This window comes from Callospermophilus lateralis, chromosome 7 (assembly GCF_048772815.1).
Source record: "Callospermophilus lateralis isolate mCalLat2 chromosome 7, mCalLat2.hap1, whole genome shotgun sequence".
NCBI classification, from domain to species: Eukaryota; Metazoa; Chordata; class Mammalia; order Rodentia; family Sciuridae; genus Callospermophilus; species Callospermophilus lateralis.
The window spans coordinates 13,834,082-13,861,683 of NC_135311.1; the positions used below are offsets into that span (position 1 = coordinate 13,834,082).

The 27,602-nt window shown below is 34.6% G+C and overlaps 1 protein-coding gene across 1 annotated transcript in view; it reads left to right on the top strand.

The window, feature by feature from the left end:
* Atf6 (activating transcription factor 6) overlaps positions 1-27,602 on the top strand; it is a 225,463-nt gene that overhangs the window by 71,605 nt on the left and 126,256 nt on the right. The window contains exons 10-12 of the mRNA XM_076862746.1: positions 10,610-10,741; positions 24,370-24,483; positions 25,496-25,595. Of these exons, the coding sequence (XP_076718861.1) occupies positions 10,610-10,741; positions 24,370-24,483; positions 25,496-25,595 (346 nt within the window). The remainder of the gene's footprint in view (positions 1-10,609; positions 10,742-24,369; positions 24,484-25,495; positions 25,596-27,602) is intronic.

Sequence of the window (27,602 nt, forward strand, 5' to 3'; positions counted from 1 at the left end):
AACTAATAACTAATGAAACTGGAGAGAATTTACTATTAGCAGACCTTGCTGAAAAATTTCTGAAAGATATATTTCAGGAAGAAGGAAAATGACCTCAGAAATAGAAAGAATAGCCAATAATGACAAGAAAAATAAATGGGGTTGAAGCTTTAAAAAAAAGTTGAAGAGTGACTTCAGGTGCAGGGTTGCTCAGTAGTAGAGCACTTGCATAGTACAAGGGCCCAGATTCAATTCCTAGCATCCTCTAAAAATTCATATCAAGTATTAACAATGCCTAGTTTGTAAGGTTAAAATATCAAGATGGAAATAGTTTTTGGACAGTAATGCCTGATGAATTGGAAGTCTGTGATTGAAATTAAAACACTCAAAATTTTTGTTTTCTTTTGAGAGCTAAAAATCCATCCTTTTTAGAGCAGGGTGATAAAGAGCTGGTTTGACATCATCACTTTTAAACATCACTCGCCCTCTGTTATTTATTGTCAACCTTGTTATGTTCTGGGCTTTGTTGGCTATTGAGCCAGGGTAGGGACTATAGTATTTTTTATTAGAAAGGTTTTTTGATATGCAAATTTTATCTGCCTCTTTACAGTTTAGATGACTTTTTGTCATTTCTCTCAATTTAACAAATTTAGTAGTGCTCTCATTTAGTAGTTCTCATCCTTGGCTGTACATCATAATCACTGTGGAATTTACAAAGATTGTTAACTGACTTCTATCCAAGACTAGTGGAAACTGGTAGGGTGGATCTAAGACATTTGTTTTTAAAACATTTTCCTCAAGTGATTCTGAACCAAGTGTTGAAAACTATTGTGCATAGTTTTGTATTTCTTTTTTTTCTATATAATAGCCTTTATGCAAACTGTAAAAAGACTTATTCATTAAATTAGAGGACAATGTATAAAAAGGATAGTTTATTAAATCTCTAGATTTAAAAAGACACCTCTTTGTTTATAAGTTTGTCTTACATATGTAAGGAAATTTGTGGATCTCTGTTTTGAATAGAACAGGAACCACAGCAGAATCCTCAGAGAAACTTCTCCCTGGCCCCTACTGCTGCAGTTTATGGAATCCTTTGTTGTTTTCCCTTTTAAAGGTCACTGTCGTCATCTTCCTTTTCTGCCAATAGTAAATCAACATTCCAAGGAGGTTGTAAGTATGCTAGGTCTTAAAAAGCAAGCAAACAAACAAAAAAAACCCAAGTGTTTGAAATCGAGAGTGCTTTTCCTTTGTTTATTCTGGGTTAGTTGATATGATCTTACTAGATCTACAGTTCTTTATAGTTTGAGACATCACACATGAATGAGGAAGAATAAATCACACTACTAAAGGGCCAACTAAACTCTCTGGTTTTCTTATAAGACTTACTTTTAGGAAAAGGTGACCACAGATCATATGGCTTTGACTCTGACTTGTCTGGAACTGGCTAGGAATAAAATGTCTCTCTATTTCAGCATTCTATGTTTGTCAGCTTTCAATATTATACAAGAAGAATTCTAGCTTCTTATCCTGAGATGAGCTTGTCCTCAAGTCTAGTTTCAATTTTTTTTCCTTTTCAGTCAAAATTCAAGCATTTTGCTGTATTATATCACTGTTGGCTGTAGGTTAAAAGTTACTATATAACTTAGATGTCAGAATTCAAACCACCAAGTGTACATTGTTTTGCTCAGCCAGATTTTTTAATGAAATCTAATTCAAATTCTTTGCTAAAAGCACTTTTCACATTTATCAAAGTGACACATAAACTGAAGAAATACATCTTAAATACTAGGTGTCATTGAATCTGGGATTGCAGAGGTATAGCTGAGCCAATGGCAGTTTTTTCCCCTAATAGTTTAACTTATTCATGATCATCACAAAGTATCTGTGCAAAGTAAATGGTTCTCTTTTCTTATAATCTTTATAGATTTCATTCTTAGTTTTCAAAAGCTGGCTTAGAATCTGTCAAGTATAAAGCTGGGCTTTAAGGGCATGAAAAATTCTGCTGATGATTCTCTTGTTTTGGTTTTCACGTCAATTGTACATACAGAGTTTATAAGAGTATCCCAGTGGTTTTATCATGTATTGCTTGGCTACCATTCTTCCCAGACTTCAGTTAGTACAGTGAAATGAAAGGCAGTTGAAAACAAACAAACAAACAAACAAACAAAAAAACACAACTATATCCCTTGGTAACTTCCTTCTTTACCTTGAATGAGTCACTTTGTGTCACTTTCAGAATTAAAAAGATATAGAAATGTGTCTTCTGCTTTCTCTCTTGTGAAAGGTGGTTAGTGAGAAAGTGGGCTATATGTGAAAACTACCAAAACTACCATGAGTTGAAATACTTTGATATTTTCTTCAGACCAACATCTTAGTCAACATAAAACAAGGATGGTTTGTTAATAATAGCTTATTCAACTACTTTCAGTGCTTAGTATATTCCGGTGGAATCATGTTTTGTAAACTCTATAAAACAAAAAACAAAACTAATAAAGGAATAAACAGTTTAACTTTATATTAAGTGAAGGTTAGAATAACTTTGAAACCTTAATATTAAGGTAGTATAGGATAACTTTGAAACTTCTAAATATTATATGTCCCTTAGACTTTAAGGCAGATTGTCATTATGCCTTTGTCTCCAGATTTGAGCTGTTTTATCATTTCAGTAAACATTTGGACACAATATCTTTATTTTATTTTTATGTGGTGCTGAGGATCCAACCCAGGTCCTTGCACGTGCTAGGTGAGCAATCTACCACTGAGCCACAACCCCAGCCCTCAGTAAACATTTGGAACTTTGAGGGGCCATTCCACAGATTGTTCTTAATTGAGTTATGGCTAATATCAGCATGAATTATGGATATATGCTATGCATTTAGACTTTTTGGTATTCTGTTTTCTGAACCTAAACAGACATTAATATGTTATGGACACAGTCTGTTTACCACAATACATGACCTTTAAGGAATTAGACGTAGGGAAAGAACAGGTAATCTGTGTATATATTTTTAAATATGTATTTTTTTAGCTATAGGTGGACACAATACCTTTATTTTATTTTTATGTGGTGCTGAGATGGAACCCAGTGCCTCATGTGTGCCAGGCGAGCGCTCTACCACTGAGCCCCACCTCCATCTCTAATCTGTATATTTTGTATGACTTTCTGTTTCAGCACTTTTACCAGTATTCTCATTAAAGAAGCATTGCTTGCTTTCATTTTTTATTCCTTCCTTTCTGTTTTTTTTTTTAAGATATTGAGAGAGAAACCAAAATAAGGCAGTTGGAAGAAAAAAAATGAAAAAAAAAGATGAAGCTTATTCTAGAATAATCTGGGTGGTCTGTATGTGCTTGATTGGTATGTAGCTATTTTTCTGTTCGTTGTGTTAAGTTATTATTTAGCAGATACTTAATATGCACCAAGTACGAGTCTAAGCACTGTACACGAATTAACTCATGTATTCTTCCCAGGGCCAGAAGATAAGTATTATCCTATTTTACAGATGAGGAAATTGGAAACATAGCTAATATGTGGTAGGGTTAGCATTTATAGTCTGCCTTGGAACCTTGTCTTAATCACTAATAGAACAACAGTTACTCAGGCAGGGAAAAGGAAATTGTCATTTATAGATAGAGAAATTAGGACTTTATCCTGTAATTCAGCCTATTCCCCTAAAGCTTAGTATTGAATAAGGGAAGTATTTATCTTATGAATTGAATGGATTGATGTAAGTTTAATAGAAAAGATTGTCCTCATATTTGCAGCCATGTTTTTTTACATTTAGAATCAGAAGGTACCTCTCTGAAGAAAGAGATTTCCACAACTTGTTTGCACACAAACTTTTTATTAAACATTGAGTCATTAATGTCAGCAATCTAATAAGTGTAGTTGTATCAGTTATTTATTGCTGTATAACAAACTACCCCAAAACCTAAAGCCTTCAAACATTGCTTAAAATTCTGCACATCGGGTTGGGCACAGTGGTGCATGTCTGTAATCCCAGCTGCTTGGGAAGCGGAAGCAGGAGGATCTCAAGTTCACAGCCAGCCTCAGCAAAATCAAGGTGCTAAGCAACTCAGTGAGACTGTGTTTCTAAATAAAATACAAAATAGGGATATGGCTCAGTGGTCGAGTGTCCCAGTGTTCAATTCCTGGTAAACGTCCCCCCACCCCACCCAACCCCTGTCTCCCGTCTTCCCCCCCCCCCCACCAAAGTGTGCACATTGGCCAGTGCTCAGTAGAGACAGCTTCTTTTTGCCTCCATGGAGGATTAACTGGGTGGCTTGGGTTGGAGGTCTCATGTTCAAGACAGTTCACTCATATGGTAGGTGCTGGCTTTAGCTGGGTCCCGAGCCAGGGCTTTGACCCAGGGTTCTTGATTTCTTTTGGGCCTCTCCAAAGCTGCTGGGGCTTCCTCACTGTATAGTGGCTGAGTTACAAGAATGAGCATCACCTGTTGGAATAGTGCTTATTTTCTAATTGCTTTTTGAATGATTTTTTTTTTTTCTCATTTGGCAAATTGCCCTTGCAAAGTGCATGTTTCTTCCCATGATATGATAATCTCTGGCTCTGAGAACTGCTGTTTAGAGTGTGTTCTTTTATCTTCACTTGAAGACTTTATTTTTTCATTCAACCACATTTTTGTTTCTAGTAAATCATCCCCAGTTACTGTCAGCCTGTAAAAATAACCTGTGAACCACTCAATAAACAGAGAGAAGAAAACCTTTTTAAAGTTTGGAGAACTCTCTTGAGAACTCTCTGTCTTTTCCTCTTTAGCCTCAATTGCATTGAAAATTAACAAAATATTCTATTGCTGGTTCTGGAAATAGTGCAATGAGTTTACCACCTGCTGTTCTTGAGTTATGAGTTAATTTTCCTAAAATGAAGATAGGAATTTTTCTTTTGACAAGAGGTAGAATAGTACATGAAGTTCATTTATTTGTTATTTTTTTTTTAAAAAGAACACCTGCTATGAGCCAGGCATGCCTAGAACAAAACAGAAATCTCCATACCCCTTAGTTTATATTCTAGTGGAAAGAGAGACAAGACTCATAAAAAGTAAAATGATAAAGTTGTACAAAGAAATAAAATGTAGCAAGATAAATGGTTTGAACAACTGTGAGGGTGGTGGTTGGAGATATAATGATCATTGTTCAGCAGATATTTGAGCTGAGGCTTAAAGGAAATGAAAGGACTAGCCATATGGATATTTGGGGAAGAGCATTCCTGGCAGCTGGAACAGCAATTGCAAGGATCCAAGGGTGGAAGTGTGTATTTTCAAGGAAATTCATGTGGTTTGGCTGTAGTAAGCAAGGGGGGGGGGAAGTAGTAGGAGTACAGCCAGAGATGCTGAATGAAGTAAAATCCTTGGTCCTTTTAAAAATTTAGGCTTTTACCATGATAGAAATGGGGAGCCATCAGAGAACTTGAGCTATGGAGTGACATATGACCTGACCCCAATTTTAAGAGGATCACTCCAGTTGCCGTTTTGAGCATCTTGAACCAAGCTAGCAGGAACACAGCTGTGTCACTAACTGCATTGTGCCCTCTTTGGATTTTATCAAACATGTTCATATCTGTCGTCTCCTTTGAATTTCAGAAAAACCAAGCAAAATATTTGTTATTGTTTTTGAACACAGATCTTCTTTCTCCAGATTGTGTGCTCTTCCCACATTAAAACCTGAAGCTTTCCATGTTCTTTTCAACTTACATTTTTTTCAAGTGTAGTTTGAGAGCAGCACCATATGATTTCTTTTTCCTTTCTTTCTTTTTTTTTTGGTTTGGTGCTGAAGATTGAACCTAGGGCCTTGAGCCTGGTGGGCAAGTGCTTTGCCACTGAGTTAAATCCCCAACCCAGCATATGGTTTCTTTTGGAGACAAGAAACAGTATGAATCTTACATGCTAAGATGGTTTAAATTTAAAATTGATGTACTTGTACAATAAGAAAGCAGATTTTCAAGGGGTAGACTTGGAGATGTGCCAATTTATGTTCAGCCACTTGGTATAAAGATTGGATATCTAAATCATATCTTAAGGATTACATGGCTTTATTCATAATCCACAACAGTTGTTGGCTTTTAGAATTTCACAAATGAAAAAGGAAAGTAACAATTCTTATAATACTTCTTCCAGACTTTTGGGGAAATTGAGATCGTTTGTGTTTTATTAATCCATGCTTTTCAGGCTTATTGGCCCATGACATGAGCAAGTTTTTTGGTGTAATGATTATTTTGTGGCTTAAAACAATTGTGACTCTTGTGGAAAAACATGTTTCTGATCATAGAGACAAAGATCAGAGACTTCTATTTTCTTTTTTTTATTAGTTTATTTAAAAATACTGAAGAGAACCTGGTTTAAACTAATTATAAAAAGTTTAGGTTAGGTTGCTTTATTAATATTATGAACTAGAAACAGTCATTGGACACAGTCATTACATTCACCCTCCTGGGACTGAGTCTTCTCTTCACATTCTTGGGAATTTAATTTTTCCAAAATTGACAAAAAGGGACATTGAATGATGGAAACAAACACTCAGACCAAGAATCTAAAAGTTCATATCAACAATAACTTTCTCATACTCTTTTGTATATTTGGCCATTACAAGGACTGTTAAATTCCTCTTAATATTTGTTGTGTCACAATTAGATAATTTTGAATTTTGGCAGTGAAATAAAGTTCTTAGATGTCTCTTAAATATTTATAAAAATGAGAAACATAAGTCTGCAATTATTTACATGGCTAACTTTAGTTTCTGTAGGTCATTTCACAGAGCTCTAGTATTTATAATGTTTTGTTTTTAGCTGAATTGGATGTTAACTTGTCTGTATATAAACTTAAGAGAAATTTCTGTATTTTTTTTTTTTTTGAAATTTTACTTTAACACTGAAAATTTACAGGGAGTGGATGCCAAACTGCCATAAAAAACAAAAACCAACAAGTAAAGAACATGAAAAGTGGGCTGGGGTTGTGGCTCAGTGGTAGAGTGTTTGCCTAGCACCTGTGAGGCACTGGATTTGATCCCCAGCACCACATAAAAATAAATAAATAAAATAAAAGTATTATGTCCATCTATGACTAAGAAGAATATTTTTACAAAATAACATGAAACGTTTCTTAACAGAATTGTTAAATATGCAATTTATCTTTTCAGTAGGTAGATAATATCATTGAAACTCAGACTATTTGGATCCTAATTTTCGCCCCCTTACTGTTTCCCTTGTTTAAAATATTTTGTTGACTATGTGTAATATTAGTGTTGTGAAGATGATTTTTTTGAAGTCTATTCAATGAGATCTGAGCTCTTGGACTAAAAAAAATATAAAAGTTACTAAATTAGGTATAGTTAAGGGTATGTTGCATTACAGTATTAAATCATTACCAACATGGAGAGTGGGAAAAATAGTGACCACTTATGAGTCAACATCAAAATTCATTTCCAACAAGTGTGGCTAAGTAATTATAGTGCAGTCTAATTACAGATAAAACAGGCTGAGCAAGGAGTTAAACTCAAAGCATTTTTAATTTATTTTTAGTTGTAGGTAGACAAAATGCTTTCCTTCCTTCACTCCTTCCTTCCTTCTCCCTCCCACTTCCTCCTCTCCTCCCCCTTGAACTTGCGGACCTCCTGCCTCACCCTCCTGAGTACCTAGGATTATAGAACATGTCCCATGACGCTTAGCTCAAAATGATATTTTAAAAGGAATGTGTAATATATGTAAATTATTCAGATGACTCTAAAAGCTCAAATATATTTAGAATTGAAGGGGAGAGAGGGAGAGAAGGGAAGGAAAAGATTCAAAATCAGTTTATAAGAAAAGTCTTAGGGTTTTGATTAATCAAGGATCAATTTAACTAGAGTATGAAGACTAACTGAAAAAGCTTTTATGACATTAGACTGTATCGTTAAAAGTATTTTCTAGAATAAGGCAAGGAATTATCCTGCAATGGTCATTCCACTTGAGAAGCACTGTGACCAATGCTGGATACCACCTCTGAGAAGCATGCAAATAGGATGTGACCAAATGTGCTGAAGGAAACCAAGACTGTTGTAAAGAAGAACATGTGAAAGAACCAAGAAACCATAGACTTGAAAAGGAAGGCCTGGGAGCGGGGATGTTAGATGTCTTTGGATAGTGAAAGAAGGTTTGCTTACACTTGTTCTGAATAGTCAGAGTCCAGAATTAGTACCAAAAATTGGAAATTATGAGGAAGCACATTTCTGGTTAAAACAAGAGGAAAAATAATTTTTTTTTTTTTTTTTTTTTTTGGTGGTACTGGGGATTAAACCCAGGGCCACTTAATGACCAAGCCACATCCCTAGCCCTTTTTGTATTCCATTTAAAGACAGGGTCTTGCTGAGTTGCTTAGGGCCTCACTAATTTGCTAAAGCTGGCTTGGAACTTGAGATCCTGGGGAAGTTACTTAGACCCTGGCTCAAAATTTAAAAACAAACAAACAAACAAAAACAAAAACAAAAAAACCCTAAAAGGGCTGGTGATGTAATTCAATGGTAGAGTGCTTACCTAGCATGCCTCAACTTCCTGAGACATTGGGATTACCGGCATGAGCCACGGTGCCTGGCAGGAAACTCTTAATAATTAGAGTGATAGATCTAGTTGGAGGGAACTGGGAGTGCTGCAGCCAAATGGGAATGTTAATATGATTATTTTAATAATACAATGGAGTAGGGGTTGAATGAACTGAGGTTCTGTCAACTTAAGGGAAAGTTCATAACTTTGATTTTGCTTAAATAGATTTTTATTTTTTGGCACCACACATGAAAAAATTATAAAATAAATAATTTTAAAAATGTGAATCTCAAAACAAAAAAAATTATTTAATTACTTACAGCCCCCAACCCCATTGTTAACATTTACTGCTTGTTTCATGTTTTCTTAAATACTTACGAGTCTAAGTTTAGTTAGGTATTCCACTAGGCCCTTTACCTCTTTTATAGCAAGGCTGTACTGATTTGTGACTGCTCAAGTAAACATTCAGTCTGAAATCTACAATTGTAATTAAAAAATGTAGCCTTGATTGCGACAAAATTAAATTTTGTGCAATGGCTATAATTTCAGAGTTTATAACTTGTAAACTCTGAGTTTACAGTGTGCCAAAATGCCACAGCGTACCATGTGAGAATCACTGGGCAGCAATGATTGCTAGGGCTAAAGGGGAGAATGGGAAATATTATATAATAAAAGGTTAGAAAGATACATCTGCCTCCCTCCAACACTGCTCTCCCCCCAACAATGTTCTCCCCATCTTTGGAGGTAAGCTATTATATTCCAAAGAACTCCTTTTAGAACCATGGGACCATTAACCTTTTCCATCAGCTCTACTTTCTTTTTTCACTTCATTCCTCTAAATAGAATCTTTTATGCCTAACTAGGAAGGTTTCACTCTTTGTAATGGATTTCAAGATTATGAATAGTGTAAATTATGTATGTGGCATCATGAAATACAGCAATCACATAAAAATGTTATTGGTGAGCCAGGTTTCCAAACCACCAATTTAATCTGATTAATGAATTAAAAGTGTTAAAAAACAATTGAAGTATTTGATATGGGTATCAATATATGAGACATTATGTATTTTTTGTCCCCAAATGCTTGTACCTATCAGGAGAATATACATTGATGAAAAAAGGTATTAGCAAGGGTGGGGAGAAAGAAGTAAACAAAAAATTTTACACATAAATAAAAATAAAAGTATTTTTAAGATAAATTTTTTTGTTAGTTTTATTTGATAGATTGCCTCCTGGATTTTCAAAAGGCTAATAACAAATTTGACTATCAAAAGAGAATAATTCTTATCTCATTTGAAGCATTCTCTAATTGAAAAACATCAATTTGCAGCATCCAGGAGGACTTATTTCAATTATTATCTAAGTTTAGAATGCGTTTATATGTAGGTTGTACATATTTCTAGTTTGTATACTTTTGTGTGTATAGTTTTTGTGTTTGTCATCTTTCCATTACTATAACAAATACCTGAGATAAATCAGCTTAAAAAAGGAAAGGCTTATTTTGGCTCATGATTTTAGAGGTTTCAGTCTATGATCACTTGGCACTGTTGCTTTGGGACTTTGGTGGCACAGTGCATGATCGATCACAAGAGCATATGGCAAAGTAGGCTTATTCACCTTATGGTGGTTAGGAAGTGAAAGAGAATGAGGAGGGGCTTGAGGTCCCAATATCTTCTTTAAGGGTATATACCAGTTGAACTAACTTCCTTCTACCAGGCCCCACCTTCTAAAGTTTCTGTCACATCCGAACAGTGCCATGGACGGAGACTAGGCCTTCATTCAACATGTGGACTTTTAGAGGACATTTAAGATCCAAGCTATAGCAAGCAACTTATATGATAACATAGGGTTTTATAAACACATAGAATTCCTTTTGTTTAAACATTTACAAATAATGTTCTTTTTACTTAAAAAATATTTTCAAGATTATTGTTATATGTACAGGATGCTAAGCCTAGAGTATTTAAACATATCAACATGTTGTTTTGACTTTCTACTATGCCTAACATTTTTGCTGCATGTGTGGACCTATAAAGGAAGTCATATACATGTATATGTGACATTTTAATTTTAACGGTTGCTTTATGTTTTTAAAATTTTCAGCATGCTGGAACAGGATTCTAGAAGAATGAACCCTAACATGAGCCCTGCAAATCAAAGGAGGCATCTTTTAGAATTTTCTGCTAAAGAAGTACAGGACACATCAGATGGTATCATCCAGAAAAATAGCTACAGGTTAGATGACATGTTAATCCAATTGATTTTATTAAAATGAAACAGTTTTATCTAATATAACTTTACATTTCAATTGTTTGTGTATAGATTTGAAGAGTAGAACTGATGAATTACTGAGACCATTAATAATTTTATTTTGAAGATTAATTCTAAGAGTAAATTCCCAGTTTTAGAATTCTTGTAGGGATGTGACTGAAAAATCTTAGTTTATGTGCAGTATCCACATACATTGAAACACAAATATTATATTAAAACACATATAGAATCTTTAGTTCTTTCATTATTTTATGTGTTTGTATATTTAATTTATCTAATACTTGTTTCTGTATCATCTATGAGTGGATATGATATGGTGGAGTGATAAGGTTGAAACTTTTTCAGTCATTAGGTAAAACTAAATGTACTTTTTGTTGTGATCTTTGCTGAATTCCTCCCTTGTTGTAATTTAATACTGACTTGATAAATTTTCATACTGGTTGTCAATAGCGAAAGACTTAGAATTAAATGAAAATGTAATTCCAATATTTCTGTTAGCTAGAAGAAGGTTATAGTGACTCTTTTCATAGCTGTACTTTTTGATAAACATTTACCTGTGGTTTTGGAATTTTTGTCAGAGCCAAATGGATCCAGGGACTTGACTTATGGCAAAGAGAGGTCTTAGTATGGCAACCATTTCACAGTATAATACTTGAAAATTATTAAATATTTGTTTACTCTGAGGTTTTACAAACTGAGGGCTAGAGAGAAATCATTCTTTCTTTTACTCTGTTATACCCATACTATTGATTGAGATTATGACCATAGGTACAGGCTTGTCTTCGTTACCTGAAAATAAAATGCAGTATTCATTTTGTTCTAGGAGTTTGAACTGTGCAAAGTACTATGCTAGGTGCAGCAGAAGATCCAAAGGATTATATAGCAAATTATGTAATACAACACAGCATGTGATAGAAGCCATAATATAGGAGAACATTACATAACATTTCCCTTTTTTTTTTTTTTTTTTTTGTTCCTGGAGATTGAACTCAGGGCCACTCGACTGGTGAGCCACATCCCTAGCTCTATTTTTTAATTTTTATTTAGAGACAGGGTCTCACTGAGTTTCTTAGCACCTTTTTTTTTTTTTTTTTTTTGCTGAGGCTGGCTTTGAACTCACATTGCTCCTGTCTCAGCCTCCCAAGCTGCTGGGATTACAGGTGTGCACCACCATGCCTTGTTTTTCTGTTTTTTATGTATATCAAAATTTGCCACTTAAAAAATTTGGGTCACTTGCTCATCTTTTTTTTTTTTAACTGTTGAATTCTTTGATATTCTTATATTCTGGATATTAATTGATTATTGGATCAGTAGTTATCAGATGTTTTCTTATATTCTATGAGCTGTCTCTTCACTCTTGATTATTTTCTTTGTGGTACAAAAGCTTTTTAATTTGATATAATCTATTTGTTAATTTCTTGCTTTTGTTTCCTGTGCTTTGGGGGTCATATCCAAAAAGCCTTTGCCCAGATCAATGTCCTGAAGTATTTTCTGTATGTTTTCTTCTAGTTGTTTCATAGGTTCAAGTCTTACATTTAAGTTCTTGATTCATTTTGAGTTGATTTTTGTATATGGCAGGCTTCTTTCTTCTGCACATGGATATCCAGTTTTCCCAGCACCATTTATTGAAGAACCTTGTTTAAACATTTTAAAAACAAGTTTCTTTTATATTTACAAATTTATTTTCAAAATTATTTTTAGTATTAACAGGATGCTGGGCCTTGAGTGTTTAAACATATTGATACACTGTACTGAGTTTCTTCTATGCCTAGCACTTGTGCTGTATGTGTGTACTTACAAAGGAAGCCTGGTTTGCTTTAGAGCTATATATAGCATGAGCATATGTGTAACATTTGTTCTTACTGCCTTTGCCAAAAAAATTGGTTATAAATACATGAATTTATTTCTGAGATCCCTATTCTGTTTTAATTGTTTGTGCATTTTTATGCCCATACCATGCTATTTTGGTTACTATAGCTTTGTAATAAGTTTTAAAGTCAGATATTATAAAGCCTTTAGCATTGTTCTTCTAGCTGAGGATTGATTTGGCTCTTTAGGATCTGTGGTTCTACTCAGATTTTAGAAGTGTGTTGTCTATTTTTGTGAAGAAAGCATTTGCTAGGAATTGCATTGACTCAGTAGATTGCTTCGGGTAGCATGGACATTTTAACAATATTAATTCTTCCTATTCATGAACATGGAATGTCTTTCCATTTTTTTCCATTTTTTATGAATTCTTTCATTGATGTTTTGTAAGTTTCATTGTAGAGATCATCAACTTCCTTGGTTAAATTTATTCCTAGGTATTTTTAAAAAATTATTTATTTATTTATTGTAGCTATCGTGAATGGGATTACTTTCTTGATTTCTTTCTCAGCAGTTTTGTTATTGGTGTATTAAAAAGCTACTGGTTTTCTTTTTGGATTTTTATTTATTTATTTTTTATAGATGGGATTGTGATGGGGTTTGATTTTCTTAAATCTAGATGTCACTGTGGTCATTACCAAACATTCCATTATGTGTTTCTTTTAAAAATCACCGAGATTCAAAGGCCAAAAAAGTATTTAAAGTTTATGTTTTTTCTGTGTTCTTTGGTTTATACAACTAGCTAAGAATATAAAGATGATAAATACCTGTGACATCAACTCTGATTGTCCCATATTGCTTTTTTTTCATTGCTTTTGAGCTTATTTGATTTTATTGACTTTTTCTCAACACATTAGCAAATGAAGAGATCTTTATTTTGTTTTTAATACATCCTGATCAAGTTCTCAATAAATGTTAACATAAGGAATGAATGCCAGTTAGTTTTAGAAAGATTACTATATTAAACTACACATTTTAAATACTTTAATCATTTTTTTTTTTCTTTTTCCTGGGCTTCTCGGATTGCAGTGATGACTGAAGGACAAAAAATTAGGCAACTTTTACAAAGTCTCATAGAATTTCATGTTAAGGGTGAAGCCAGAAACAACAGAACTAATTACATTCTTTCCTATTCTGTCATTCTAAAAGTGATTTATGTTAAGTATTTTAAAATTGAGACATGCAAAGAAACACCACTGGCTTCTGCTAAATTCTTATTAGATATCGTTTTTCCTTTGGAACAAACAAAAAAATCTCAGGAGACATTTGCTTCAGTGTGGAAACAGAAAGGGACTCTTTCATATTGACTGAAAATGTAGGTGGGACAAGGTTTTGGATTATATGTGTCATTTGAAGTTATCGGAATTTACACGTCAGTTGAATTTCCACAGTGTTTAACTGCATGAGCAGTTAGCAATGTTAATGAAATATCCTATACATTTGTAAAGGTGGTATCACAAAACTTTGTTTGAATACAGTTAAAACCATAAAACTACTGATCTTTATGTTGATTTTGTATCCTGAGATCTTACTGATTTATCAGTTTTAACAGTTTTAGTAGAGTCTTCAGATTTTTCTCTATATAAAATAAAGTTGTCTGCAACATGGAGGTTGATCTTTTTTTTTTCAGATCATGATGAAATAAAATTAGAAATTTTATTTTATTTTAATTTTTTTAAATTTAATTTAATGTTTTTATTAGCTACACATGACATTACAATCATCTTGGCAGTTCATACATTTGAATCATTGGGGTATAATTTCCCATTTTTCTAATTGTACAGATTGCAGAATCACGCTGGTCATAGAGTCACCTATATACATACAGCAATCATAATGTCTGTTCTATTCTGCTGCCCTTCCTATCCCCCCTACTCCTCCCCTCCCCTACCCTCCCATCATTTCTCTCTATCCAATCTAATGTGACACACTTTTTTTTTTCTTTTTCTCATCACAACATCATACATGTATTCCGTATAACGATGAGGGTCTCCTTCCATCTTCCGTGCAACTCCCCTTCTCCCTCTTTTTCCCTCCCACCTCTATTCCCTATTTAGTGGTAATCTTCTTCTCATGCTTTTCCTTCCTATCCCATTTTGAGTCACCGCCCTTATATCAGAGAAGACATTCCGCATTTGTTTTTTAGGGATTGGCTAACTTCACTTAGCATAATCTGCTCTAATGCCATCCATTTTCCTGCAAATGCCATGATCTTGTTATTTTTTAGTGCTGAGTAATATTCCATTGTGTATAAATGCCACATTTTTTAAATCCATTCATCTATTGAAAGGCATCTAGGTTGGTTCCACATTCTAGCTATTGTGGAATTGTGCTTCTATAAACATTGATATGGCTGTGTCCCTGTAGTATGCTCTTTTTAGGTCTTTTGGGTATAGTCTGAGAAGGGGAATAGTGGGGTCAAATGGTGGTTCCATTCCCAGCTTTCCAAGGAATCTCCATACTGCTTTCCAAATTGGCTGCACCAATTTGCAGTCCCACCAGCAATGTATGAGTGTACCTTTTCCCCTGAATCCTTGCCAGCACTTATTGTTGTTTGACTTCATAATGGCTGCCATTCTTATTGGAGTGAGATGGTATCTTAGAGTAGTTTTAATTTGCATTTCTCTGATTGCTAGAGATGGTGAGCATTTTTTCATGTATTTGTTGATTGATTGTATATCTTCTTCTGAGAAGTGTCTGTTCAAGTCCTTGGCCCATTTGTTGATTGGGTTATTTGTTTTTTTTTTTTTTTTCATTTTACTCTTTGGATGTCCTTTATTTCTTCTCTTGCTTTATTGCACTGGCTAAGACTTCTAATACCATGTTGAATAAGAGTGGTGAAAGTGAACACCTTTATCTTGTTCCTCATCTTAGAGGAACATATTTCTGCTTTTACGCATGTAGTATAATGTTGGCTTAGGGTTTGTCACATGTAGCCTTTATTGCATTGAGGTAGTTAACTGATTTTAAAAACATATTATTTATTTTTTAGTTGTAATTGGACACAATACCTTTATTTTATTTATTTTTATGTGGTGCTGAAGATTGAACCTAGGGCCTCACAAGTGCTAGCCAGTGCTCTACTGCTGAGTCACAACCCCAGTTCCTATAACTGATTTTTGAAGGTTTTTTTTTTTAATCACAAAGGAATGTCAAATTTTATCAAATGCTTTTTATTCATATATTGATGTGTTCATAGAGGTTTTTTTTTTTTTTTGCACATATTGATTTGCATTTGTTGAACCATCCTTGTATCTCTGGAGTAAATCTCACTTGATCCTGAGTCAAGTTGCCAGTATTTGGTTGAGAATCTTTGTGTCTATGTTCATTAGGGATATTAGTCTGTAGATTTCTTTTTGGTTGATGTGCCCTTGTCTGGTTTTGATACCAGGTTAATGTTGGCCTTACAGAATGAGTTTGGAAGAGTTTCATCTCTTTCAATTTTTTTAGAATAGTGTGAGAAGCATGAGCATTAGTTCTTTAAAGGTGTGGTAAGAGTCAGCAGTGAAACCATCCAGTCCTGGACTTTTCTTTTTTGGGGAGATGTTTATTGATTTAGTCTCCTTACTTGTTTTTGGCTTGTTCTGATTTTCTACATCCTTATCTGTATTTATTTTTAAACACAGTTTGTTTTATATTATTTTTCATTTTTAGGAGAATTGTGGTTCAAATAAAAAAGGAGTAGATTACAATCCCAGTATATAATATTGCATTTGCCTTTCAGTTAATTAATTGCATCTATTTTTTTTTTCACTGTTAGAAGTGGGTGCTATGTAAATTATAATGTGCCTGTATAATTTATCAACCAAACTAGGACACTTTAAGAAGTAAAGGTAGTGCTGGTAATGATTATATCAGAACATCATGCATAAATCAGACTTCTTGGATAAACTGTAAAGGATTGTCAAGCTCCGTATTAGACATCAGCCATAACCCGTCTTTAATCTTGGAATTCCTATTAACTCTAGCTCCCTAAGATTATCATTTATTTTAGTAATTTATTTTCTGAATATTTTGCAATTGATATAGAATGGTTCACAAGCAGCCCAGAACTATCTCTGTGTTAGTTTGAGACTAATTGTTTCCAGATTGTACATTGGCTTAGGTTTTTCCCTTTCCTTTCTCCTGAAGCTCCACCCAAACTCTCTCTGGTATTTATCCTATCAGATTTTTTTTTTTCCTCTTCCTCAAAATATTTTTGGCTGTTAGAACAAAGCCAGTGAGCATGGATGTGCAGAAATCATTACTAGAGCTTATTACAAGGAAAGAAAATTATAGATCAGAAATATATTTTTTAAAATATATTTTATCTTTTAAATAATTTTATCTTCTTCTGAGAAATGTCTGTTCAGCTCCTTAGCCTATTTTTTATTGGGTTGTTTATGTTTTTGGTGTTAGGTTTTTTGAGTTCTTTATATATCCTGGAGAATAGTTTTCTATCTGACGTGTGTGTGTGGCAAAAATGTAGGCTCTTCCTTCACCTCATTGATTGTTTCTTTTCTTGAGAAGAAGCATTTCAATTTGAGTCCATCCCATTTATTAATCATTGATTTTATTTCTTGAGCTTTACAAGTATTGTTAAGGAAGTTGGGACCTAATCTGACATGATGAAGATTTGGGCCTACTTTTTCCTCTGTTATGCACAGGGTCTCTGGACTAATTCCTAGGTCCTTGATCCACTTTGAGTTGAGTTTTGTGCATGGTGAGAGGTAGGGGTTTATAAAAATCATTTTGCTGCATATGGATTTCCAGTTCTCCCAACACCATTTGTTGAAGAGGCTATCTTTTCTCCACTGTATGTTTTTGGCACCTTTGTCTAGTGTGAGATAACTATATTTATGTGGGTTTGTCTCTGTGTCTTCTATTCTGTACCATTGATCTACAAATCTGTTTTGGTGCCAGTACCGTGTTGCTTTTGTTACTATAGCTCCGAGGTACAGTTTAGTGTCTGGTATTGTGATGCCTCCTGCTTCACTGTTCTTGCTAAGGATTGCTTTGGCTATTCTGGGTCTCTTATTTTTCCAAATGAATTTCATGATTGCTTTTTTTGTTTTTATAAGGAATGAAATTGGAATTTTAATTGGAATCACATTGAATCTGTGTAGTGCTTAGGTAGTATGGCCATTTTGAGAATATTAATTTTGCCTATCCAAGAGCATGGGAGATCTTTCCATTTTTAAAAAATTTTGATTTGTTATATATGATAACAGAATGCATTACAATTCATATTACACATACAGAGCACAATTTTTCATATCTCTTGTTGTACACAAAGTAGAGTTACATCCTTCATGTCTTCTTACATGTACCTAGGGTAACAATGACCATCACGTTCCACCATCTTTCCTACCCCTGTACCCCCTCCTTTGCCCTATCTAGAGTTTATTTAATCCTCCCATGTCCGTCCCCCCCACACACAGCATATTATGGATCAGCATTCTTAAATCAGAGAAATCATTCAGCATTTGGCTTTTTGGGATTGGCTAATTTCACTTAGCATTATATTCTCTAGCTTCATCCATTTACCTGAAAATGCCATGATTTTATTCTCTTTTAATGCTGAATAATATTCCATTGTGTATATATACTACATTTTCTTTATCTGGTCATCTACTGAAGGGCATCTAGGTTGGTTCCACAGTTTAGCTATTGTGAATTGTGCTGCTATAAACATTGATGTGTTGTATCCCTGTAGTATGCTGTTTTTTTTGTCCTTTGGGTATAGATCAAGGAGTGAGATAGCTGGGTCAAATGGTGGTTCCATTCCCAGTTTTCCAAGGATTGTCCATACTGCTTTCCATATTGGCTGCACCAATTTGTAGTCCCACCAGCAATGTATGAGTGTGCCTTTTCTCCCACATCCTCACCAACACTTATTGTTATTTGTCTTCATAATAGCTGCCATTCTGACCAAAGTGAGGTGAAATCTTAGAGAAGTTTTGATTGCTAGAAATGTTGAACATTTTTTCATATTTTTGTTGATTGATTGTATATCCTCTTCTGAGAAGTATCTGTTCAGTCCCTTGGTCCATTTACTGGTTGGGTTATTTGTTTGTTTTTGTTTTTGTTTTTGATGTTAAGGTTTTTGAGTTCTTTATATATTCTAGAAATTAGTGCTCTATCTGATGTGTGTGTGGTAAGAATTTTTTCCCAATTAGTAGGCTCTCACCTCACTGATTTGTTTCTTTTGCTGAGAAGAAGCTTTTTATTTTAATTCCATCCCATTTATTGATTCTTGATACTAATTCTTATGGTATAAGAGTCTTATTAAGGAAGTTGGGGCCTAATCCCACATGATGGAGATTTGTGCCTACTTTTTCTTCTAATAGACACAGTGTCTCTGGTTTAATTCCTAGGTCCTTGATCCACTTTGAGTTGAGTTTTGTATATGGTAAGAGATAGAGGTTTAATTTCATTTGTTTGCATATGGATTTCCAATTTTCCCAGCACCATTTATTGAAGAGGCTATCCTTTCTCCAATGTACGTTTTTGGTGCCTTTGTCAAATATAAGATAACTAATTATGTGATAAGATAACTAAATATAAGATGTAATTATGTGGGTTAGTCTCTGTGTCCTCTCTTCTGTACCATTGGTCTACAAATCTATTTTGGTGCCAATACCATGCTGTTTTTGTTACTGTTGCTCTGTTGTATAGTTTAAGGTCTGGTATAGTGATGTCACCTGCTTCACTCTTCTTGCTAAGGGTTGCTTTAGCTCTTCTGGGTCTCTTATTTTTCCAGATGAATATCATGACTGCTTTTTCTATTTCTATGAGGAATGTCATTGGGATTTTGATTGGACTTGCATTAAATCTGTATAATGCTTTTGGTAGTATGATCATTTTGACAATATTAATTCTGACTATCCAAGCCAAGGGAGATCTTTCTATTTTCTAAGGTCTTCTTCAGTTTCTTTCTTTAGTGTTCTGTAGTTTTCATTGTAGAGGTCTTTCACCTCTTTTGTTAAGTTGATTCCCAAGATTTTTTTTTTTTTTTTTTTTTTTTTGAGGCTAATGTGAATGAGGTAGTTTTCCTAATTCCTCTTTCAGTGGATTCATCACTTATGTATAGAAATGCATTTGATTTACGGGTATTGATTTTATATCTTGCTACTTTGCTGATTCATTTCTGCATTCTAGAAGTCTTCTGGTGGAGTTTTTTGGATCCTCTAAGTATAGAATCATGTCAGCAAAAAAAGATAGTTTGAGTTCTTTTCTCATTCATATTCCTTTAATTTCTTTCATCTGTCTAATTGCTCTGGCTAGACTATGTTGAATAGACATGGTGAAAGAGGGCACTTGTTCCAGTTTTTACAGCTGAACAGATACTTTTCAGAAGAAGATATACACTCAATCAACAAATATATGAAAAAAAGTTTAATATCTCTAGTAATTAGAGAAATGCAAATCAAACTACTCTAAGATTTCACTCATGCCAGTCCAAGTGGCAGGTATCAAAAATACAGACAATAATAAATGTTGGTGAGAGTATGGAGGAAAAGGCACTCTCATACATTGCTGGTGGGACTGTAAATTGGCACAACCAATCTGGAAAACAGTTACATTGCTGGTGGGACTACAACTTGGTACAACCAATTGGAAAGCAGTATGGAGATTCCTTAGAAAACTTGGAATGGAACCACCATTTTACCCAGCTATCCCACTCCTCAGTCTATATCCAAAGGACTTAAAATCAGCATACTATAGTAACGCAGCAACATTAATGTTCATAGCAGCTCAGTTCACAATAGCTAACCTGTGGAAGCAACCTAGATGTCCTTCAGTAGATGAATGGATAAAGAAACTGTGGTATATATACACAATGGAATATTATTCAGCATTAAAAGAGAATAAGATCATGGCATTTGCAGATAAATGGATGGAGTTGGAGAATATCATGCTAAGCGAAGTAAGCCAATCCCAAAAAAATCAATGGCTGAATGTTCTCTCTGATATGTGGCTGCTGATCCAAAACAGGGAGGAGGAAGGCATGGCAAAAATGGAGGAACTGTGATTGGGCAATGGGAGGGAGAGTATGGAGAGTGCATGGGGACAGGAAAGATGGTGGAATGAGATGGATGTCATTACCTTAGATATATGTATGACTGTACGTGCTACATCGTGTACGAGCAAAGAAATGTAAAGTTGTGCTTCAGTTGTGTACAATGAATCAAAATGCATTCTGCTCTCATATATACCTAGTTAGAATAAATAAATAAATTTAAAAAATAAAATAGTCTTAGACTTTTCTCAAGGACTACCTTGCTTATAGTTTTGTAAGTGTATAGGCATGATTTTTAACATATTGAATATGTGACAGGTCTTTGTAAGATTTTTTTTTGTGTGTGTGTGTGTGTGTGTGTGTGTGTGTGATAGCAGCTGCCTCTTACAGGCATTCATTTACCAAGCACAAGACAGATATTTTTCCTTCTCCCTCCACTGTTAATTTTAGGCTGATCTCTTTTTATCTGTATAGTCATTACCTGTGTATCAACATTTTTGTTTTATTCCAAACAACTTAGCTCTATTTAACCTTAATAGCCAGAGGAGAGGACAAAAAGAATGTTCCTCAGGCTGGGGCTGGGGCTCAGTGGCAGAGCACCTACCTTGCACCTGTGCGGCACTGGGTTCGATCCTCAGCACCACATAAAAATAAACAAATAAAATAAAGGCATGCTGTCTACCTATAACTACAAAAATTAAAAAAAAAAAAAGAATGTTCCTAATACGAGTTGCAGGGAAGAATGTTCTATATATCTTCAGCTCTTGCTTTTTTTCCCTTTTATATGGCATACACACAGATCTCTGACTTTTACCTTTTTTTTTTCTTTTGACTTTTACGTTTTTTAAAAAATTTGTAGAGACTGGGGATGTGGCTCAAGCAGTAGCGTGCTCACCTGGCATGCGCGGGGTGCTGGGTTCCATCCTCAATACCACATAAAAATAAAATAAAGATGTTGTGTCCGCTGAGAACTGAAAAATAAAATATTGAAAAATTCTCTCTCTCATTCAAAAAATTGTTCTTTTTATTTATACATGATACTAGAATGTATTTTGACATATTATACATATATGGAGTACAACTTCTCTTTCTTCTAGTTGTACATGATGTAGAATTACATTGCTTATGTAATCACATATGCACATAGGATAGTAATATCTGATTGATTCTACTATCTTTCCTATTCCCATTCCTCCTCCCTTCCCTTCATTCCCCTTTGTCTAATCCAAAGTACTTCTATTCTCTCTTAATCCCCTTCTTATTGTGAATTAGCATTTGCATATCAGAAAAAAAGTTCAGCCTTTATTTTTTGGGGATCAGCTTATTTCACTTAGCATGATATTCTCCAGTTCCATCCATTTACTGGCAAATGCCATAATTTCATTCTTATTTATGGATGAGTAATACTCCATGTGTAGAGACAACATTATTTTTTTTATCCATTCATCTGTTGAAGGGCACCTAGGTTTTAGCTATTGTGAGTTGAACTGCTGTAAACATTGATGTGTCTGTGTTGCTGTAGTATGATGATTTTAAGTCCCTTGGGTAGAAACTGAGGAGTGGGATAGCTGAATCAAATGATGGTTCCATTCCAAGTTGTCTGAGGATTTATGTGTGTTAATTTTATATCCTGCTACTTTGCTTCATTTATGTATTCTAGAAGTTTTCTGGTAGAATTTTCTGGGTCTTCTAAATATAGAATCATGTCATCAGCAAATTGTGATAGTTTGAGTTCTTCTTTTCCTATTCATATCCCTTTAATTTCTTTCTTCTGTCTGAATTTATCTTGAAGTTATCTTTCCACTCTGCCAAAATTATTTTTGTCGAGGAGGCCAGTGATTTCAGTATTGCCAAATCCAATGGAAATTTCTGTCTTCATCTTAATTTCACCTTTCCTTAGCATTTGACTGTGTGGATCACTCTCTCCTTGAAAAGACATTTCTTTTGTGGTGCTACATATGTTAGTCTTCCATTTTACTGACGATGCTTCATAGTGTGTTTTTGTTTGGTTGGTTGGTTTTGGTGGGCTCCTCCTCTATCCAAATATCAAAGTTTTGAACTGTGAGCTTTTTTGTTTTCTTTCTGCCTAAGTGACTCACCCATAATTTAATACAGAATCCATATCTGTATATTCTGAGGTCTGAGATTTATGTTTCTAGTCCATACTTCTCTTTTGAGTCGCGAAACTCCAAACACATGTATAGTCTCCTTGGCCCACCCCATCCTTTCCAGGGATTCAACCCAGGGGTACTTTACCACTAAGGGACATCTCATCCTTTTTATTTTTTTTATAGTTTTAAGACAGGGCCTCACCAAGTTGCTAAGGGCCTTGCTAAATTGCTAAGGCTGACCTCAAACTTAAATCTTCGTGCCTCAGCCTCCCAAGTTGCTGGAATTACATATGTGCACCCCGGCTTGACTTCTCTTTTGTAATATTTCAAACTTAACATATGCAAGGTATAATTTGGTTCCTTGCCTTGTTGTACCTCCAATTGGTTTTCTACAACAGTCTTCATTTTTTTTCTGTTGTTTAAGTGAGAAACCCTTGTTTATCTCTTTCACCACTGTTGTTGAACTTCTTTCCAAAAATTGCCTTGGGGATTGGTCTACTGTCTCCATTTTTATTGCCATGAAACTAGTCCATGCTATTGTCAGTTCTTGCTTGAATTGCTATACTTCTCTCCTAACTGGTCTTTAGGCTTCTCCTTTTCATTAAATTCATTTTTTATATAGTGTCAAGGTGTAAATGTAAATAGAAATATGTTCTTAAAATATGATTGTGACTTCTCTTTGCATGTAGCAGTTCCTTATCTTGATCTCATTTTCCTCTGTCTTCTTCACTTCTTGTGCCTGCTTATCTTTCGACTGCTCGAAACTCTTAAGCCCTGGGTTTTTTTTTTTTTTTAATGTTCTTTGAGCCTGTTTTTTCCCCCACCTGATTCTACCCAGAATACTCTTCCCCTCTGTGGGGCTAGTTATCACTTAGGCCTTATCTTAAATACCTTCTCCTTCTCAGGCCAAAACGTACTGCTGCTGCTTTGAAATTTCAATTGTTTGTTTCTTTCATAGTACATACCAGTTTGGATTTATTTTATGCCTGTTCCCCTTTTATTTGGTCCGTCTTCCCTGTTTGAGGGCAGAGACTTCATTTCTTTTGTTCGCTTTTGGATACCCAGCACACAGTTGGCAGTTAACAAATATTTGTTGAATGAATAAATGAAAAGTGTGAATATTGCCATGTTCAGTTTTATTAATTTACATTTTTTCTTTTTTAGTGTTTTAGCACATCTAGTTTTATAAATCCAGAGATCTTATGTAAGGAAATTCAGGACTAATCTAAATAAGAATTTTTAGTAATAGAGATTCAAATAGCAGACAAACCTCTGTAATCCCAGCAACTCAGGAGGCTGAGGTGGAAGGATCATAGATTCAAAGCCAGCTTCAGCAACTTATTGAAAACCTCAGCAACTGAGTAAGACCCTATTTCAAAATAAAATATAATAAGGTCTGGAATATAGATCAACAGTAAATGCCCAGTAAAAATAAAATAGCAGACTGAAGATAATAAATAGCAATAATGTCTCCAGTTCAGATTCTAATTTTCACCTCAGATTTTGATGAAGATCAAACCCTAGATATGAATTCATATAAGTTGATGATTTTATATCAAATTTGCTAGGAATTTAGGAAGCAAGAAAACATATTTTTTGCATGTTTGTTTCAGATATGATCATTCTGTTTCAAATGACAAAGCCCTAATGGTGCTAACTGAAGAGCCACTACTTTATATTCCTCCTCCTCCTTGTCAGCCCCTGATTAACACAACAGAATCTCTCAGGTAAGTATTATAAGTTGTTGTAAAATAAATAAGTGGGCTCCCATGATTAGCTTTGGAACCTAGGAAAGTCTTTGTTCAGATTTGCTGAGTGGTTGAATCCCTAAATTATTTGTTGAATAGCCACAGGCATATCAGTTGCTATGCAGTTGCCCTACTAGTCTGAGATAGATGATTATGGGTCTATTTAATATAATGGTTGCATATTGCAATATGTTTTATTTGAAAACTATAGAATGAAATTAACTAAAATTCCAGGGTAAGTGCTAAGCTTATGGGTGGTGACTTTTATAGCAGAAGGTACCTTTTTCTTCAAATCAGGAAGACAATAATTTGAGGTTATGTGGTTCTAGAGACACTTTCCCATTATTGCACCCTTTATCGCCTTTTCTCTCAAATTTTTTTTCCTGATTTTGCACATATCCTTGAGCCTTAAAAACTGCCTCCTTTTTTTAATGTTAAATAGTACTCAGCTATAGTTAAATAAGGATAGTCTAACATATTTGCATCTTCTGTAGAAAGTAAGCAAAATAAAGGGAAGTTTTATTGAATTAATCTTTTAAATTTCTACTATTGAAAAAATTTATTCCCCCCCTCCCAGGTAGTTAGGTTCATCATTTTCCTTCTCTCCAAAGGCATGATTTTCAAAGGCCTTAATATATTCTTTTGCGATAGGAGTCCTATGGATTGTTTTCTCCAGTGTCTCAGATATTTGTATATCACACAGCCCAAGAGAAAAAAAAAAACACTTTGCATTCAATATTTATATTTGGCAAATACTTAGCTATGGTTTTCTTTAAATTTTTAATTTTTGATGGAGGAACCTACCATATAAAAATGCATATCTAACTAAATATTCAGTTAAGAATCTTAGTTATTCAAATCAAAGAGAATACTGAGTAATTAGGCACTTGGAATACTCTTTGGAACCTTCAGAATGATTAAATTAATTTCTCACCAGGAGATAAGAATTTTATTTCTGAGAAATATGTTTAATTGATTATCTGTTTTATAGATTAAATCATGAACTTCGAGGTTGGGTTCATAGACATGAAGTGGAAAGGACCAAGTCAAGAAGAATGACAAATAATCAACAGAAAACCCGTGTTCTTCAGGTTTGTTTCTACTTGTCTTGGAATAGTGATTGCTAATCATTGGAAGCTCTCTCCCTACCCGGCCACAGAGGTGGTATCTCTCCTGGAAGATTTGGCAAGCTTAAGCTTTACCTACTTCTCATAGCTGCTTCTGGTGCAGCTTCATTGCCACCAATGTTCTTAGCCCAGGTTTTATGGCACTTGGTTTAAGTTTTATAATACTCATTTTCTGTGTTCAGGCATGATGTGCTTTCCTGCTCTCTTCTTCAAATTTGCTTCCGTCCAGGAGTTATTGTGCATGGATATCTTATCAAATATTTTTGGCACCACTGGTATAATAAACAACACTATTTGTTTCTTTACTTCTGAGAGCTCTTCAGAAATAGGGTATTAAAACATGGGACACATCAATGGAGGACATTTTTGAAGTTAGACAAGTGCCACTACTGGGTTTAATGACTGTGCTTACTCAGCTATTCAGTAAAGCTTCTATCTTAATCTTGTTTGCCACAAAGCATCATTTACAATCATTCATCATTCATCAGATATATGTTGCTACTTCTGAAGTGCTTAGACTAGCAACTGGCACAGTGTGAGTACCCAATAAACATTATCTGTGGTAGTGATAATGAGCCAGGAACTGTTCTAGACCCTGGGAATACAGTAGCGAATATAATAAAGTCTCTCCCCGTCTAGTGGGAGAACTAAACAATAAACAAATAAATGCACAGGTACCTCAAACTTAAGATAAATTCTCTAAAAAGTAAAGCGTGGTAGAAGGTTAGAATTTGAATTGAGAAATGAGAAGCTATTTTAGATTGAGTGGTCAGAAAAGGCTTCTCTGAAAAAGTTTCAATTTAACAAGGTATTGTCAAGATAATTAATGCTGGCTGTTAGAATAACCTTAAAATCTCCCTAGCTTAATAGAATAAAAACTTGATTCTTACATGTCTAACATAGTTCTCTAGAATGGCTTTTCTCCAAATAGTGTCTTAGGGATCCATGTACCTTCTATTGTGTAGCTCCAACAACTTGATAACTTGAAATCTTTGTTTCTAGTTTTAAATGGTGGGAAGAGAGCTTGGAAGATAATACAAATGGTTTTAGGGATCAGGCCTGGACTTTAGCCACTGTTTAGTTGGCTAAAATTGTCATTTTTGCCTAATTGACTATAAGAGAGACTGGGAATATGTAGCCTTCCTGAGTGCTCAGGAAGAAGAAAAAGTTGTAATGATAACATTGTTTTTTACTATGTAGACAGAAAATGTTAGAGTAAACAATGTAAAGATTTAGGGGGAAATCTGGTGAAAGATCTTCTAGAGAGAGAAACAGCAAATGTAAAGATCTTTAAGAAGGAACAGTTTACTTCTGTAGGCAACATCAAGAAGTTGAGTAAGGTTGGAATGCATTGACTGAGGGAAGATGGTAGATGATATTGGAGAGACTTGCAGAGGTGAAATAATACGCAGTTTCATAGGCTGTGGTAAGAATGTTGGATTTCATCCTTGGCATGAGGAAACACCATTGAAAGACTCGATTAGAGTAGTGACTTGACCTGATTTTTATGTCTGAATGTGTGTATGGCAGGGTGAGGAGAGGGTTAGGGATTGAGTCCAGGGCCTCTCACATATTAGGCAAGTGCTCTACCACTGAGCTACATCCACAGCTCCTGGTTAATATGTATTTTTAAAGTTTTATTTGTCCTTTTTAGTTGTACAAGTATATTTTGACATATTTATACAAACATTGAGTTTGTCTTATTCTAATTAGGAGCCCAGTCTTGTGGTTGTACATGATGTGGGTATTCATTGTGGTGTGTTCATATATATACATAGGAAATTTGTATCAGATTGATTCATTCCACTGTCTTTCCTATTCCTATCTCTCTTCTTTTCATTCCCTTTTGTCTAATCCACTGAACTTCCATTCTCCCCTCACCCCCTCTTTATGTATGTTAGCATCCATATATCAGAGAAAACATTCAACCTTTGGTTTTTTGAGGTTGGTTTATTTCACTTAGCATGATAG